Raw genomic sequence first — 14967 nt, 5'->3', positions numbered from 1 at the left:
AGAATAAAATTGATTAAGTTATTAAACAAAAGAAAAAGTTACCTCAAATAGAATTTATATAAGACAAATACAAGATGCTCTCCGTTACTGGCACCCCTTACGCTGCTGTTGAATGTCTCTTTTCGGTGGCTTTGTTTTCAGTCTGTTTTAAGTTTGCAAGAGTCCTGCTTGCAGTGTCACATTTCAGCTCTCAAAGGTTTTAAAAGAAGATTTAGGTCTGAACTCATGATTGGACAGTTTAAAATAGACACATTCAGTACCTCCAGTACCAGAAACAGCAAGAGGCCAGGATACAACCTCCACCATATTTTTACTGTAGGAGGGCTGTTCTTTTCCTTAAGGACTTTGTTTAATTGCTTTGGTTTCCTCTGTCAATCAAACATTATTTCAGAGAAACGGGATTGATTAACATAATGCAAACAGCTGTCCAAACACTAGTGCTGCAGGTCAGCGTTCACCTTTTCAAATCGATTGTTTAGTGTGTTTCCCACAATTATTTTCAACCCTCACAGAATCTCTTCGCTGTGTCACATCCGGAAAGTATCTTCACACACAATTAAACTTCTTGACACCGCAACAAACTGTTGAAACGGGGATTTTGGACCTAGTTTTCTAGAACCTTGTTCAGTGTAATAGAAAAATCACTGAAAAGCTCTTGAAACAACATGATATTTTTTAAAGTCACGTTTTTATTCTAAGGTAACTCATTTCACAAGTCAAATTATACCATGCAAGATAAATGCAATATCAACATAGAAGTGTGATATTTATCTGTACATCAACACTCTGTATGACTTTTTGTTTAAGATCCACTTTTCGCCCACACGTTTTGTCTTCCTGCATTGATGTTGAAGCGTCCTTAGGGGTGTGTCAGTATAGTTTCATATCAGGCATGGTGCAACATATCACATTCCTCACCACACCCAGATACATTCTATGTGAAACCCTTTAGTACTCTGCTGGGGAAATTAACTAAACATACTTTCTACTTGGCTCCTAAAAACATCCATTAACATGTGTGATTAGAAACGACCTCAGAATTATTTCTGGTCCAACATACAAGTCAAGTCTTCCTGTTTTAGTAATAACTAACGTGAATTCGGAATCCTCTGGAGTTAATCTGTTTAATCATTTAGCAACAACATTTGTGAACAAATATTACAACACTGGGAATAAATCTAATTGAATCCATCTGACCACATCAGACCTGTGTGACAAACAACTCATCCTCCAGCATTAAATTAATGTGAGCTCTGTGCAGGAGAGGAGGGGGATTTATTCCAGTTGTGAATATTGCTTCATCGTATGTTTTTGGACATATTGTCCAGATGTGCCAACTGTGCTAACTTCTGATGACCTCATTCAAGAAAATGATATAAAATACCTGGGAGAAGCTTTAGGAGGGATGTGGGAAATGGTCTAATCAAAGCAATTGGATCAAGAAATGAAGGCAAAGTTTGGTTGTTGTTTTCAGATAAATCTGATTTTTTTCTTAATTTTTACACGTTGTTTCTTGTGAGGAATCAAATGAATGGGAAACAGATTTTTCTTTCCAAATGAACAGATTCAGTCTATGTAAAATATGGAAAAGCACAACCACTGTATGACACGTTCTTTTTTTTCCGCTCTCCACAAAAGTCCTCATGGCCACAACCAGCTAATATACAATTTGAAGGGCTCAATAATTTTTAATGATTTTCAAATAATTTTAAGTCTTTTAGCAAGTCTGATGGGGTATCATGTTTAAACTAACAGTTCACTAGTTGTGATTTAAGTAGGTGTTATTACCAGTCAAAGTACCAGATACCGACCGAAACCAGTCAGCACAACAATGTGATTTCTTTTTTAATAAAGAAAATAAGTTGGGCTTGACTTGCACTGTTTGTTTGCCTGCCCAGTCTTTCCTATTGTTTTTTCAGATGAAATCTCTGGTCCTCTGTGCAGGTCTGTGCCGAGTCTCTGTGTGTGAGGCACCGCCTGCAGCAGTGTGACTGTCCAGGGGACTCCTTGAAGGAGAAATGCCACATGTGCTGCCAACAGCCTGGTAAACATAGGCACATGTGTCCTCTGCTATAGAGGAATGTGTTTTCACTTTGTGTCCCAACAAATCAGCACGTATCGGTTTGGGTGGAGGTTTGCACCTTTAATTTGATGATTTACGATGTGTTTTACTGCTTTTGATCGGTCCACAAAGTGGTTTCAAATACTCAGACCTTCATTCCATATTATCAGTTCATCATTGTAATATACTATATTTACTGTGCACTATGTGTATGTATGCATTATAATGGCATGTCACTCAGGAACCTCGTTTCTGTTTTAGACAAGCCTGAAACATGCGCCAGCACCACCTCCTCTGTGCTGTCTCGTCACTTCCAGAAAAAAGCGTTGCCCCTGGTGGGCGGTGCGCCATGCTTTGGGAACCAAGGATACTGCGACAAGTTTCACGTGTGTCGCCTACTGGATGCAGACGGCCCCATTGCCAGACTGAAGAACTCCTTTCTCCATTTGGATGATTTCGAAGATATGGGAGAGTGGATGAAGGTTGTTTCTTGTTATTAGTTTACGTAAGATAACAGCATAAATAACACAAACTATGAACAATTTCAATAAACTAGTATGGTTATCATTATACAGCTGAAAGTAAAATAGACTGATAAAATGGGCCCAGCTGGCTTTGAATTACTTTAAAAGCTAAGGTCAGTTTTTTGGTACCTCTCAGCTTTGAGTCAAACAAATGGTTTGATATGGGCTGATATTATTGTGTTTTGGTGCCTTAAAATGGTTTATAAATGAGTTCAGTCAGGTCTAATTACTCTAAATTTCAGCCAGACTTTTAAAAAACATTTTATTGACATTGATTGTGCAGCAAGATGCAACTTCTAAGAACCTGCTTCCTTCGCACATAGTGATGACAGGAAAAAGGAGAGGGTACATAATAGCATAAGGACATTGTGTTTCCACTTAGCTCAGACATATTTGTGGAAACTTTATGGTTCACACCCTGCTGTGGACAAATAACACAGAAGATAAGGTGGCCAAACCACAGTATAAATCACATAAAGTCAAAATGTTTGCTGTCTGAACACATTTGAAATCGTAATCATTAAAAAAAGTAACAAGAACAATGTAACATTTCTCAGTTGTAACGCTCCAAATTTGCTCACACCAAAGGCGTCACAGAAAAACACATTTTGATTATTTCACATTCATTGGCGACAGACTGATCGTGAAAACTGCAAAACGGCCTTCAAAAAAAAGCAACACCGTGGGTCGTTTGCCAAAGCAGATATTATGAACTATACTGTCTTTAATCCCAAACCAGAAACCTTTCAGCCTGACCTTGTACTCTGAATCATATACCTAACCAAGTAGTTCTGGTACCTGAACTCTGCTGCCTAACTCTAACCAAGCAATTGTCAAAAGCACGTTAAATGTTGGTCCCTTTAAACTACATTTAACCTGTACATTTTGGCTGACTGCAAACACTGAAAATCTGCAGATGATGGCGTGCCTAAAAATAGGAGTGCACCACAATGCATTCAGCATGATTGTTAACCTGTAACCTGCTTGTTAACTTTGCAGGGCACACAAATCAACAGTTCTGAACCTGTTTCAGTGTTAGATCGGTGCAATGGACAGATATTAAATGAAGGATTTCATTAGAAGGAGAAAGCAAATGTTTGCCTGAAGTCTGTTAGTTTAACTTCCTTTGTTTAACTTCCTGTGTTGATGTTCAGCAGTCTTCAGTGTTTCAGTTGTAGAAGCCTTTTATGTTTAGTTTCTCATGACACCATGGCGAATCAGGAATGAACATTTGGGTTTAAGAGCACAGTGGGGTTTCCACTCTCCGTTTCACTGGAGGCAGAAATGACCCATCTCTGCCAGAACTCTTGTGTTGTTGTCACCGACTTATTTTAGAGATATACAAGAGACTGTTGTGGATTTCATTTAACATCGAGTAGGAAGGCCTCTTTAGTAGATCTGTGGTCAGTTATACTTTGAACTACAGAAGTAGCCTAATCAGCCATTTAGTATAGGACCCGGGTGCAGACAGTGCATAAGACAGAGCCAGGAGGCAAAAATGACTATTTATTTCAAATAAAAGCTCAGCAAAGCCTGAAATACATAAAACTAAAACATGGGAAAACAAAATCAAAACGCTGACTCAACTTGAATAGACAAGACTGAAGGAAACCAGGAGTTTAAATACAGAGGAGGGTGATTGGTGAATAAGTGCAGCTGAGGATAAGTGAACACAGGTGAAGGGAGTGAAGCTGATGACTACGCTGAAGAGAGACTAAGGAAACAAGTGAGGAAATGACAGAACCCAAACAACAGGATGGAAAACAAACATCAAAAAACATCAACACAATACGGACCATGACAGTTCAGAGTATGTTTTCATAAGACAAACATTGCTTTATACAGTGACATGTGCCAATACCACACTATCTATTGAGCTAACAGCCTTTTTGCTCATTAATACACACTGTACACTTATGTGACCTCTATTGAAAGAACCCTGATAAAGACCTGGATAAATAAGCTTGAAAGAGATTGTGATACGTCTACATTGCTCCGTGGGGTGGTTGTATAGTAGCTGTTAGGTGACATCCATTTTTATCTTTAATATTTTGTTGTTTTTTATGTACACATGCAGCCAAAAAAAATATTGGTCTGTGTACTGTTGAACTGATTGTTATTCCATACACTGTGTGGTCTATTCGCATCTATTGCTGAGTGGGAAGTCACACTGTAAACCCGAGGGAGTGCAGTGCTTGTTTTCCTTTTCTTTTCTTTTTCCCAAGCATTATCAAGATGTGCCTCTATATGTTTGTTTAAAATATGGTCTAAATTCCTTCTAGAAGACGACCACATAAAACAGGTCTGTGTCAGAGCTGAAGCATGGGCCCTTTGTTGAAACTGCATCTCATTGGATCTGTTCCGTGAGAATTTACGTGGAAATTGGCCTTCATGTTGAGTAAATAATTAGTGATCTCTTCAACGGGTTTATAGATAACACAGGGCACAGAAAACCTGCTCCGTTTGAGGTTTTCTATGAAACATGAGAACAAAGGAGTGCTGGTCAAACCAAGAATGTGACACCAAATACATCACACCAGGCTATTTACGTCCATGCTTAAAACCAAACTAAACTTCTTGCCTGGTAACTTTTAGTTTCCCTGTCACAGGCGACAGCAACCATCGTAACTGAGCGGATCTCTTGAGAAAAACTGAGCACAAAAATGATAAATGTTGACATCAATACTTGAGTGATTTTCATCACGGTTTAAGTGCTTTTCCTTGAAAAAATTATATAAAAAAAAGTCCCTTGTATTACCTTGCTAATGACATGATTTTCTAAGAGTTCGACTACAATAATATTAATGCATTGTGTGGCCTCATTTGTTGGTATACTTCAGCCACAGCTCATTTTCTCTTCAGTATTCCTCACCGCAAGTTAAATGTCGCTTGAGCAATTTTCTAAATAAAATTTTCGATTCAGTGTCGTGTAAGTTTTAATCATTTGTCTCTTTTCAAGCCCGTTCTCCTGCAGCCAGCCCCATAAACATCTGCTGGATCAGCAGTTAAGCAGCAAACAAAATGTCATTTGTAATACTTAACATAAAAAAAAAAAAGTCTTCAGCATTCACAGATATCGCACACAGAATCAATCCTTTTACCTTATGAGAAATATTAAAATGTATTATTCATTTATTCTCTGCAGGCTCATTGGTGGGTCATCCTGTTGGTTATACTGACGCTGTCCGGAGTGATGGGCTGCACCATCTGCCTGTGTAGCCGTACACTGAACACCCGTGACTTGGACTGACCCGTAACATCTGACCTCTGCCACCTTTGAAAGCATATCATAAAGCATATCATATAAACACATTAATTTAAGCCTCATTAATGAGATGCCTTTGGGCAAATATCGAAGTTTTTGATCTGCGCAAAACCTCTTGGGACACTGAACACCTGCTCATCGCATCTCATGTCAGTTTGTCACCTGATATTTTTGAACCCCATTATGGAGCTGCACTTGTCAGTCCTTGGGCTACTTCTCTGTACAGCCCGCGGCCAGTCTCGTGTGATACATGTGTTGTGGAAAAAGTTGCTGCCAACTGTGTCGTGGGTCAGTCTGGCTCCCCTCAGAAAGGCCACATACTGTCACTTTACTGTTGGCATTGTGAGGCCACCTTTTGCTGCATGTACTGAAATGAAAAGACTTCTGATTGGGTGACTGTCTAGGTTTCCATCTTCGTGCAAATGAATGAACCCACTGACATGACCTCTGGAAAAAAAGGAAAACTCAACTGAGTAACACAGTCAATATGTTTGTCATCTCAAAAAGTAACTGCGTCCCAGGTCCTTGTCATGTTCTGAGAATTTTGTTATGTTCGTTGCTCGTTTGTTTTTCTCTTAAATGGTTTCTGTCTTTTGCATTTTGTTGAGTTTTTCTTCGGGCATCTGATTCACAGCTTTAGGTCACACCTGTTGTCCATTCTTTTGTTCCATCTGTCTATATATACCACAAGGTTTTATGTGTCATTTGCAGATGGTTGTCTGTCCTGGTGTGTTGTTTTGTTTCATGTCTGTCAGTTCGGTTTTCTGCCTTATTTTGGTTCTTGTTTTTTCTTTTATTTCTGTTTTGGATTCCCTTTTGTTTTTTTAGATTTTGTTTTTGTAAGTAATACAAATAAAAGTTTGTTCATTGTTATCTACCCTCTTTTTGCAATTGAGCCTGTTCTTGGGTCCTTCATACAACTCAAAGCATGACTAAAGAATCTGGCCAACCATAGAGCCAGTGCCTGAATATATTACCCTTTTTGAGAAAATGCAGCCAAAACCCAACATCCAATTAGTGGAATTGAAGAGGCCATCCAGTCCTCAGCTTGAAGGTCTTTGGGTTAAATCAGGCATGGAGAAGATCAGGTGACGGAGGTGTCACAGCAACAGATGCTGTTCCTCTCTGTCAACCACCACCGGATTTCTGCTACACTCATGGCAACACTTTACTCTACATAGGACATCTAAGAGTTTGAGGTGATTCTCTAGTCAGTTAAGACATACCAATTCTGTGGCTAGTGTATCTGGGCTGTGGGAAAGCTGAGAACCTATCACCTAATTCTGATTAAAAACCTTGGCTTATAGACTTGGAGTGGATGGATTTCTTACTGAGGCAGTGGAGGACTGTCACCTTTCATGGAAACCCTTGGTTTTGATGCTCCTGACTCTTTGTTGCTTGGCCTTCGTATTCATGGGTCTTCACTATATCCCCTGCTACAGCCTGAAATACCAGTCTCAGGGTTTGCAAAGGTCTCGTCTGTTTCAATCATGGGGTCAGCAGACATCCCGGCAGCCTTGGGCCTTGTAACACGGTCAGTGGATTTTTCAGCGGAGCTGTCACTTTGGGTTGGAGATTGTGGGTCGACATGTCTGACATGTCAGCCAAACACTAGAGGGGTCCCTGCTGCCACCAGCAAGTTTAAAGACAGATCCACTCGGCCGCCCTCCAGAAAGGCCTCGCCATTCTGCTCAGCCTTTCTGAGCAGTTTCTTGTGTCCGTCTATGTCTAATGTTTCAGTTAAAAAGTTTGTTTCCATATGCAGCTGCCTCTCGAGCTGCTTTCAGGTCCTCCATACAACCGTAACCCGTACTTTTTGAGTATTTGCCTTTCATTCTGCATATTACTGCAAATCAGTGGGAGATATGTGGCTCATAAGCTACTTTTCTAAATTAAAAACCAGCATAAAAATGTGGATGTGTATTGGAAACTATTGGTTTCCAGCCTTTTTAGCTTTTTTAGAAAAACAAAGTGTAGAGAAGCTATAGTTGTCTGTGTAAACAAGTCAACCCAAGTGTCCTGGTTTAATCTCTCTTCAGGTCACCTTGACACAGTCAGCCAAGCGTACTGGCGTCACAACTGCAAGGACATCTTATTTTGAGACGCTCCAAAACCTTCTTTTATATCAGAAACAGCTGTGTGAGAATTTTAAATAGTTACTGTTTAAGTCAAACACACGTAGTGTTTTAATAACAATACAAATGTGTTGCATTGATGAACACGATGACTATGGCGAGCATTTATCAATCAAACTGTCACAATTCATCAACAAATGACTCAAGTTGACCTTGAAGATGGCAACATTGGTTTTATTTGCGCGATACACTGTCAGTTGGCATTTACAAATATGTACAAAGAATTACAGAAATGAACATTTTACTGAATAAAATCAGACAGAGGTAAAATATATAACTATAGCAGTGCATCTTACAGGAAATCATTGTGTTTTATGACATTTCCATAAATCTGATCTACAATTAACTTGGTTTAGCTATCTTTTCCTCTGTTCTCAGTGCAAAAGTAAAACATTTCCCCTTTTTAAAAGTCACAATGATTACAGTACCGATCTCTAAACAGCTGAGGATTACACGTTGCTCAAAGAACTGGAAATGTAGCTCTGAATAAATGAGCATTATGAGAAAAAAGATTTGCTATTACAAAGACTAAACGCACCAAACAGCGACAACATTGACCTTAGCTTTGCTTTTTACCCGACATTGAGCATCACATGCTCGAACAAAATAGAGAAATTATTAGGAGTATATATAGCACTTCTAGAAGTGTACAGTAACAGTACAAACTACACAAAAGCACTCAAAACGACTGCTTTTGCTGTTTGGGGTGAATCAGCAAAAGTCACAAAGTTCATTAAAAAAAAGCAATAGTAACACACTGAGGTGAAAATCAGCAAGAAAAGCGCAAAATTAAGAAAAGGTCAGCCTGGTGACCGTTTACAGTAAGGCACACTGATACAGGTCTCAGTCATATACAGTGCTGAGAGCCACAGTGGTGAATGCTTGGTTAAGTTATGGATATAAATTAAAGTATATAGTATTAAAACACCTGAAGAGAGTCACCTTAACTTCATTCCCCCTCTTTCTTTAAGGCTGGGATTATGCAGAACCTTGTTTTTCACAGGGGTACCTTTAGAAATTAAATTTAAGGAGATATTTTAGGATATAGGATAAAAGTACCTCCAGAAACTAACATGGTAACTCTGGTCATCAGGCATCGTAGCATGTGAGACTGAGAGGACAATCGCACTGATACGTTCTTATACCATAACATTTGCCAAATTAACAACTTGTTTTAAAGCGCTGGTGGCTTTGTTTTTAGTCTAAAACAAGTGATGCAAACGTGATTTAGCGTTATCAGTCACTACCTGTCCTTCCTTATTAGGCACACCTCTTATCGCATGACCTCATTTTCAAAACAAAACAAAGATAAGACAAAGACTTCATTGGTAGTGGTTAATTTAACATGGATAACAAAAAACATCTGTTTTGGTATCCTTGATGTCTGCACTAACAGATCCATTCTTCCTTTCTTCATGCAAATGTTGCCAACACAAGCAGGACGGTATTATCAATAAACAGTCAAATGAAATGTGTTTTATCACGCATATTATTGATTCAAAATATTCATTTTGAAACTGAACTGCAAATATGGTCCAGATGGAAATCAGTCCTTTTGCAATAAAAGACCATTTTGAATTGAAAACATATCCCTGCTTGTGTAGCTTGACCTGACTTTGATTGCATCCATCTATTTGGACAAAAAATGTAGCACCAAAGATTTACAGTTGAATTTACACAACAATACATTTACAGTCATGTGTCATTAAAATAGCTTTTTACAAAAGAATTGTACAGTATTCACATACATATGGTTTTAAATAACATACATACATCTGTAGATATATACAAGGTGGTAAAGGTTTTGTATAACAGAAATGTACAGGTGTACAAACGGTGTATAAGTTATCTGATAAGTGCTGAGTTGGACAAAAAGGAAAAAAAAAAAGTTGTTCAACAGTGTCTTTTCTTCATGGTCAGTGGTTCACCAGAGTAACTCTACAGACAAAGCCAAGTTCATGGTTATTTATCAGCTTTAACTGGTGCTGTAGTGATAAAAGAGCAAACGCATAGACAAACTCACCTCTTTCGTTTTGGGTTGATCCTCCACGCATCCTTACATTTAACAAAGGTGACCTCTTGAGTTAAGTCGTGAGAATCTGGGTCTTTTACACAGAACACCATCCTGTAGAAGTAATACATGAAATACAGTTGATCGGAAGAACTGTTTCAACCAAAAGCCTCATCAGAGGGTGGCAGGTTGAAGTAGACTTTTATCTAAATGCTACTGGTGGTTTGCTAGTACACTAAGATTGATAATATTCACCTAACCAGTTGCTAAACAGTTTGCTAGTTACCAAAATTAGTGGGAAATAATTTTGTAGGAATTTCAACATAAATCTGAGCGTGGGACAGATTCGTGGAGCTGTCGGACATAATGTTGGGGCACATGAATGTTTTCAAGGTTGCACTTTACGAAAAGCCAGAGAAAAACTAAAGAATGATGATGAATAAACTGAAATGGAATTTATCCGGTAGTTGTTTGGACATTTCTGATTGGGCCGAAGAGATGGCCCAACTGGTGGATCGACACGTCTACAGCCATGCTGCTTTACTGAATATGTAATATTTCTGCTGCAACAAATAAAACAAAAACAATGGGCCTTTTGTCTCATATATAGCTATTTTCCACCAATGTGAACACTAGTTTGGAGCAGGTGTTAGTATCAATTTGGATAAGATTCCCTTTGCAAAGCATAAAAGAAGCAAGCTTGTGCACATATAACAGCATTGAACCACTTTGTTTATTCCAAAACCCGTGGTCACAAAGATTCAATTATCCCTGAATGTCATTTAATCCCATTCCCAGACCCTGACATGAGCACTCTTCGGTTCAATGCTACCAACGTGTTGGTGTATCTGTGAAGCTACTTTTCCATACTGAGAGACAAGAGCCTCTCTATATTAATCCTCAACTCACTTTTGTTGCGTCTCGCCAGCTCTGATGCGGATTTTGTGAACCTCCATGTTAGTGCCATCTGAGTCGCCAGACCACCAAGAGGAAACCATCTTCAACAGGTTGGAGGCTGACCAGCTGTTTGTCTCCTCCCACTTAAACCTCAACATCAGCAGGTCACCGATGTCTTTTTCTGTCACCAGCAGGAATGAATGTGTCTTATTTGTCATAAGACTCTCTTTTCTGCCAGAAAAAACACAAGGAAATGTTACTGCTTAACTCATAGCCAGTAAGCGTTTTACTCAGCTCGGGCTTGTAAAGTGTGCACCATAAAACACGATGTAACAGCGGTATAACTACACACAGTTAATGGCCCAATTTGCAATGTGTGTCTGGTGATATCAGCCACTGTGCTGCAGTTCCAAAACAGCTCATGACTTCCAAGATGCAAGTCACAGCGTTGTGAATCGCTTAGAAAAAGGGTTTAAACTGTAACACTCACAGTTTAAGCTCCAGGTTTTCAGCCTCTCCTTTGGTTCCATACAGTGAGACTGTAAGTGATGGCTCCATCTCCGAAGTATTAATCTTACTGGAGAAATGGATCTTCAGCTGATAGTGGTAAACTAGAAGGATGGACACAATATGCATCATTTACTGAAGAAGATGAAAACATGCACGTAGGTTATTGTAACGAACCTGCGTCAGATGAGATTTTGAGGGTTTAGCTAATTAAGCCTTTCTTTCGTAACAAGACTCAGAAACGCCACTGAGCTTTCAATTTCAATCAATTCCCCAAACATCTATCAGGTGTTATTTTTTTGTATTGGCCTTGTTTTTGCAATAACATTAGCCCATTTTAGACTCAAACTACTCTCCGGTGAAAACAGTTATGACTGTAAACAAAAGGTCCACTGACCTCTGAAAGGCATGGTGGCCCGCGTCTTGGTGTACATCTGAACGTTGCGTGCCCTGCGGACCTTGCTCATGCCGTAGCCCACCGTGTTGCAGCGGCTCTTGCGGCAGCTCAGACACATCCCGCGGTCGAACATGTCGTTGCTGCCGCACCTATAGGCCATGGCCGCCTCCTGCTCGTTCAGCAGCGAGTCAATGAACAGGTGGATCGACCGCTCGTGCTCGCACTTTACTGCATTGGTGATAGCTGGGGAGGAAAGAGGGAGGGGTGAATAAACACACGCAGCTCCAAGGACACCAAAGAATAAAATACACATATGTCCTTTTTTTTTTCGTGTCTTTGTCTGTCCACTCCTTGGCCACCTGTTAGCTAAAAGAGCAGAAATTTGTCCGACCTTTCCTCAGCCCTGTTTAGGCCCTTGTGTTTATTTTGAGAGGTGTGAATAATGAAACTGCGAGACAGACAGCAACAATGTACACTGCTGTGACATTTTAACAACAAGCAACAAGTAGCTGCATTGTTACTGACACTGCTGGACTTTGCACTCTGAGTGAGGGATAAAAGAAATGGGCATTGAAGCTTTCTGTGACGAATACACTGTTGTGGGAGGTATTGGATTTAAAAGGTGGTCATTCCTTTCAACATAAAAAAATCCCACTCTATGAATAGAGTTAGAAAAACGACAATAGAAAGGTCTTGTGACATTGTGCAAACACTTTACAACTATGATAAACTATTTTTTTCTTTACCAAATATCCCAAAGTTTGCAATCTTCTCCAGGGCCCCCCTGAGGTTGCAGCCTGGCTGGAAGCTGCCTCCGTTGGGATAAATGTCCACATGGCCGACGGGCTGCTGGATCCCAATGCTGAGACCCAGGGAGCCACGTGTGAAGGTGTGGAGGACATCGACGAAGTGAGCATCATCTGGAGAGAGGCGCCCGTGTGCATGCTCACCCTCAAAGTCAGGACCCGCTGGATCAAGACCTTCAAGCAGAGAAAATGAGCATCAACAGTCTTTACTGTGGATTGTCATATGTTACATCATTCATTTGTAAGAATCTTTAAGAGTCAACTTTAGTTTACCAGTTATTCTTCCGACTTTATTGGTAGCATGGCTGCCAGCAAATCCTGCCACATGAGCCCCGAGGCTGTAGCCAATGAGGTGGACGTTGTCGAGAGGCATGTTGGTGGCCTCCTTTTGAATGCAAGATACAGTTACCAACCAAGAGATAGCAATGGCGACCATTAGCAAAAAAGAAGGCGGTTGACTGCCCTTTAAAAAGGGGAAGTGATGGGTGCAACATTTTGGAATGAACTAAACTTAATTTAGATCCCGCTCACCTCTATCCAGTCAATGAAGCGAGCAATCTCCCGTCCAACTGCTTTAGTGTTCTGAGCTGCGACCACATAGTGGTTCTGGGCCGAGTTGAGCCAGTCCACCACGATGACGTTGGCCGTCTGCTCTTTTTCATACAGCGCCGACACCAACTTAGGCATCCAGCTTTCAAACATACCACTCAGCTGTTGTGATGACAGAGAAAACATTAAACTTTCATACAAGATCTCTGATAATGACAGCAGAAAGCCCAAAGAAACAGAACACAGTGGGGTCTCAAAAAGCAGGGTCGGGTCTGCTCACCGTCCATCCGTGGATCACGAGGAAGGTTTTGGACGTGCTGTTGAAGGTGCAGGATGCCAGGGACTCCGGATTGCCAGGAATGATGTAGCACAGGTCATCGTCGGGATGAGAGGGTTTGCGGAGGGAGAATTTAGCAACAGTTGCGTTGCTGTCATTCTCGTGGTCCAACAAGTCTTTCAGTGGGTCGAGGAAGTTTCCTGGAAGGAAAATATTTATAAGTTAGCCGCAGTGTTTTTGAGGGTTCTTTTTTTCATCTTGAACATTTAAGACATGAAAAAAAGATGTCCATCTCCCTTGAACATGTTTAAATCTTATCAAATGCTCTGGCTTGGATATCCGGGATGCCTGACAAGTTAACAGAGTGACTGGCTACAATCAAAGGTGGATCCGGGATCCCCTCAATAAATGAGGTCTAACTTTGATGAGATCAGAGCTCAGGGGTCACAGGGGTTCACAAGGTCAAGTCTGAGCTTTTCAGGGTCTACTGAAGGTTTTTCCAGCGTAGTTACTGTCATCTTATTGACTATAATCTCTCCAAGTTTCAGTGGTCCTTAAACAGTCAGCTGACCCAACTCAACAGGGGGCTGCTGGTGTTTAGAGAGGGGCTGGGATGGAGGAGGCAAGAGCCACACCGGCATTTAAAAGGTTTGCACAGGCCAAACTGTAAGCATTAATTAAGATATTTACACCCAGAAAACACAGTTTCTGCTGATAGTATTTAGCTGCACAACTTCACCCCTCAAATTTCTACTGCAGGCTTTCTCGTAGTGAAAAACATTGTATCTGTCTTGGTGGTGAGACGTTAGTGAGAGCTGAAGACGAGATCAGTCGTAGAGGAGTGATCCAAATCTTACGGGGACGGCAGACTTCACACATGTCAATGCACGTGTTGCTACACACGTTTAATTCACATGAAAGTTTTCTGATAAGACCCCTTGATCCTAAAGATTCTTGCTGATGTGCGTGATAATGAATGCGGATGAACTTAAACTGGAAACTCACCAAAAATAGAATCAGCGAGCTCCTCTTCCAAGGACGTCACATAACACACAGCTGCGTTCAACACCAAGAAGTGCAGAAACCAAACCTGGCACGCTCTCATTTCTTTCAAAGCTTACTCCTTTAAAAGAAAATGTCTTTTTACAATCAAAGACACACCGCAGCCTGACACTGTATTTATTGCCTCTTAATCCAGACAGTCCCGTTGAGCGCACAGCGTTGATATCTGAACCACCTTGAACTGACTGCGTCTTAAATAGCACTTGTGAGCTTCTGTCAAGCCATTGGCTGCTGACCTCCGGGCGGGGAATGGAAATATGTTTGTAAAGTAAATCATTAGGCTGTTTCACGGGCAGAGTTTACAACTCTGCTGGAAGGATGACTTGTCATTAAAGCAAGATGGGGGCTCCATTTATGTTTTTAAATTTACTCAGCGTTTCAACCACTTAAAAAGCCAAACATGAGGGATTAATTAGGACTGTATTTCGTGAATGTTCCATAGATGCCTTGTTTGTTGACTCTTCACTCGTGTGAC

The 14967-nt window shown here is 40.5% G+C and overlaps 2 protein-coding genes across 2 annotated transcripts in view; one reads left to right on the top strand and one right to left on the bottom strand.

Annotated features, from left to right (window-relative positions):
• The window catches only part of LOC142400426 (disintegrin and metalloproteinase domain-containing protein 10), a 38050-nt gene extending 31322 nt beyond the window's left edge, over positions 1-6728 (top strand). The window contains exons 13-15 of the mRNA XM_075485292.1: positions 1945-2044; positions 2324-2544; positions 5732-6728. Of these exons, the coding sequence (XP_075341407.1) occupies positions 1945-2044; positions 2324-2544; positions 5732-5836 (426 nt within the window). The 3' untranslated portion in view covers positions 5837-6728. The remainder of the gene's footprint in view (positions 1-1944; positions 2045-2323; positions 2545-5731) is intronic.
• A 1411-nt stretch (positions 6729-8139) lies between these two features.
• On the bottom strand, positions 8140-14659 carry lpl2a (lipoprotein lipase 2 a). Its single transcript, XM_075485293.1, has 10 exons — positions 14436-14659; positions 13434-13630; positions 13136-13315; positions 12878-12989; positions 12545-12778; positions 11799-12041; positions 11385-11505; positions 10907-11125; positions 10010-10111; positions 8140-9924 (listed from the first exon to the last, which is right to left on the bottom strand). Exons 1-10 carry the CDS (start codon positions 14533-14535, stop codon positions 9903-9905), a joined length of 1530 nt encoding a protein of 509 aa, XP_075341408.1. The 5' UTR covers positions 14536-14659; the 3' UTR covers positions 8140-9902.
• Between the last annotated feature and the right edge of the window lie 308 nt (positions 14660-14967).

The sequence above is a fragment of the Odontesthes bonariensis genome, chromosome 15, assembly GCF_027942865.1.
Source record: "Odontesthes bonariensis isolate fOdoBon6 chromosome 15, fOdoBon6.hap1, whole genome shotgun sequence".
Classification (NCBI taxonomy): Eukaryota; Metazoa; Chordata; class Actinopteri; order Atheriniformes; family Atherinopsidae; genus Odontesthes; species Odontesthes bonariensis.
The sequence above is the reverse complement of the archived record's forward strand: the minus strand, read 5'-3'. Positions and strand labels throughout refer to the sequence as shown.

Excerpts from the sequence above, each read along its gene's own strand:
- lpl2a (XM_075485293.1), bottom strand. The coding sequence starts at position 14,535 with ATGAGAGCGTGCCAGGTTTGGTTTCTGCACTTCTTGGTGTTGAACGCA. Across the intron at positions 12,990-13,135 it reads GCTTCATTGACTGGATAGAG|GAGGCCACCAACATGCCTCT; the intron begins GTGAGCGGGATC and ends TGCATTCAAAAG. Across the intron at positions 10,112-10,906 it reads GCTGGCGAGACGCAACAAAA|GATGGTGTTCTGTGTAAAAG; the intron begins GTGAGTTGAGGA and ends TTACTTCTACAG.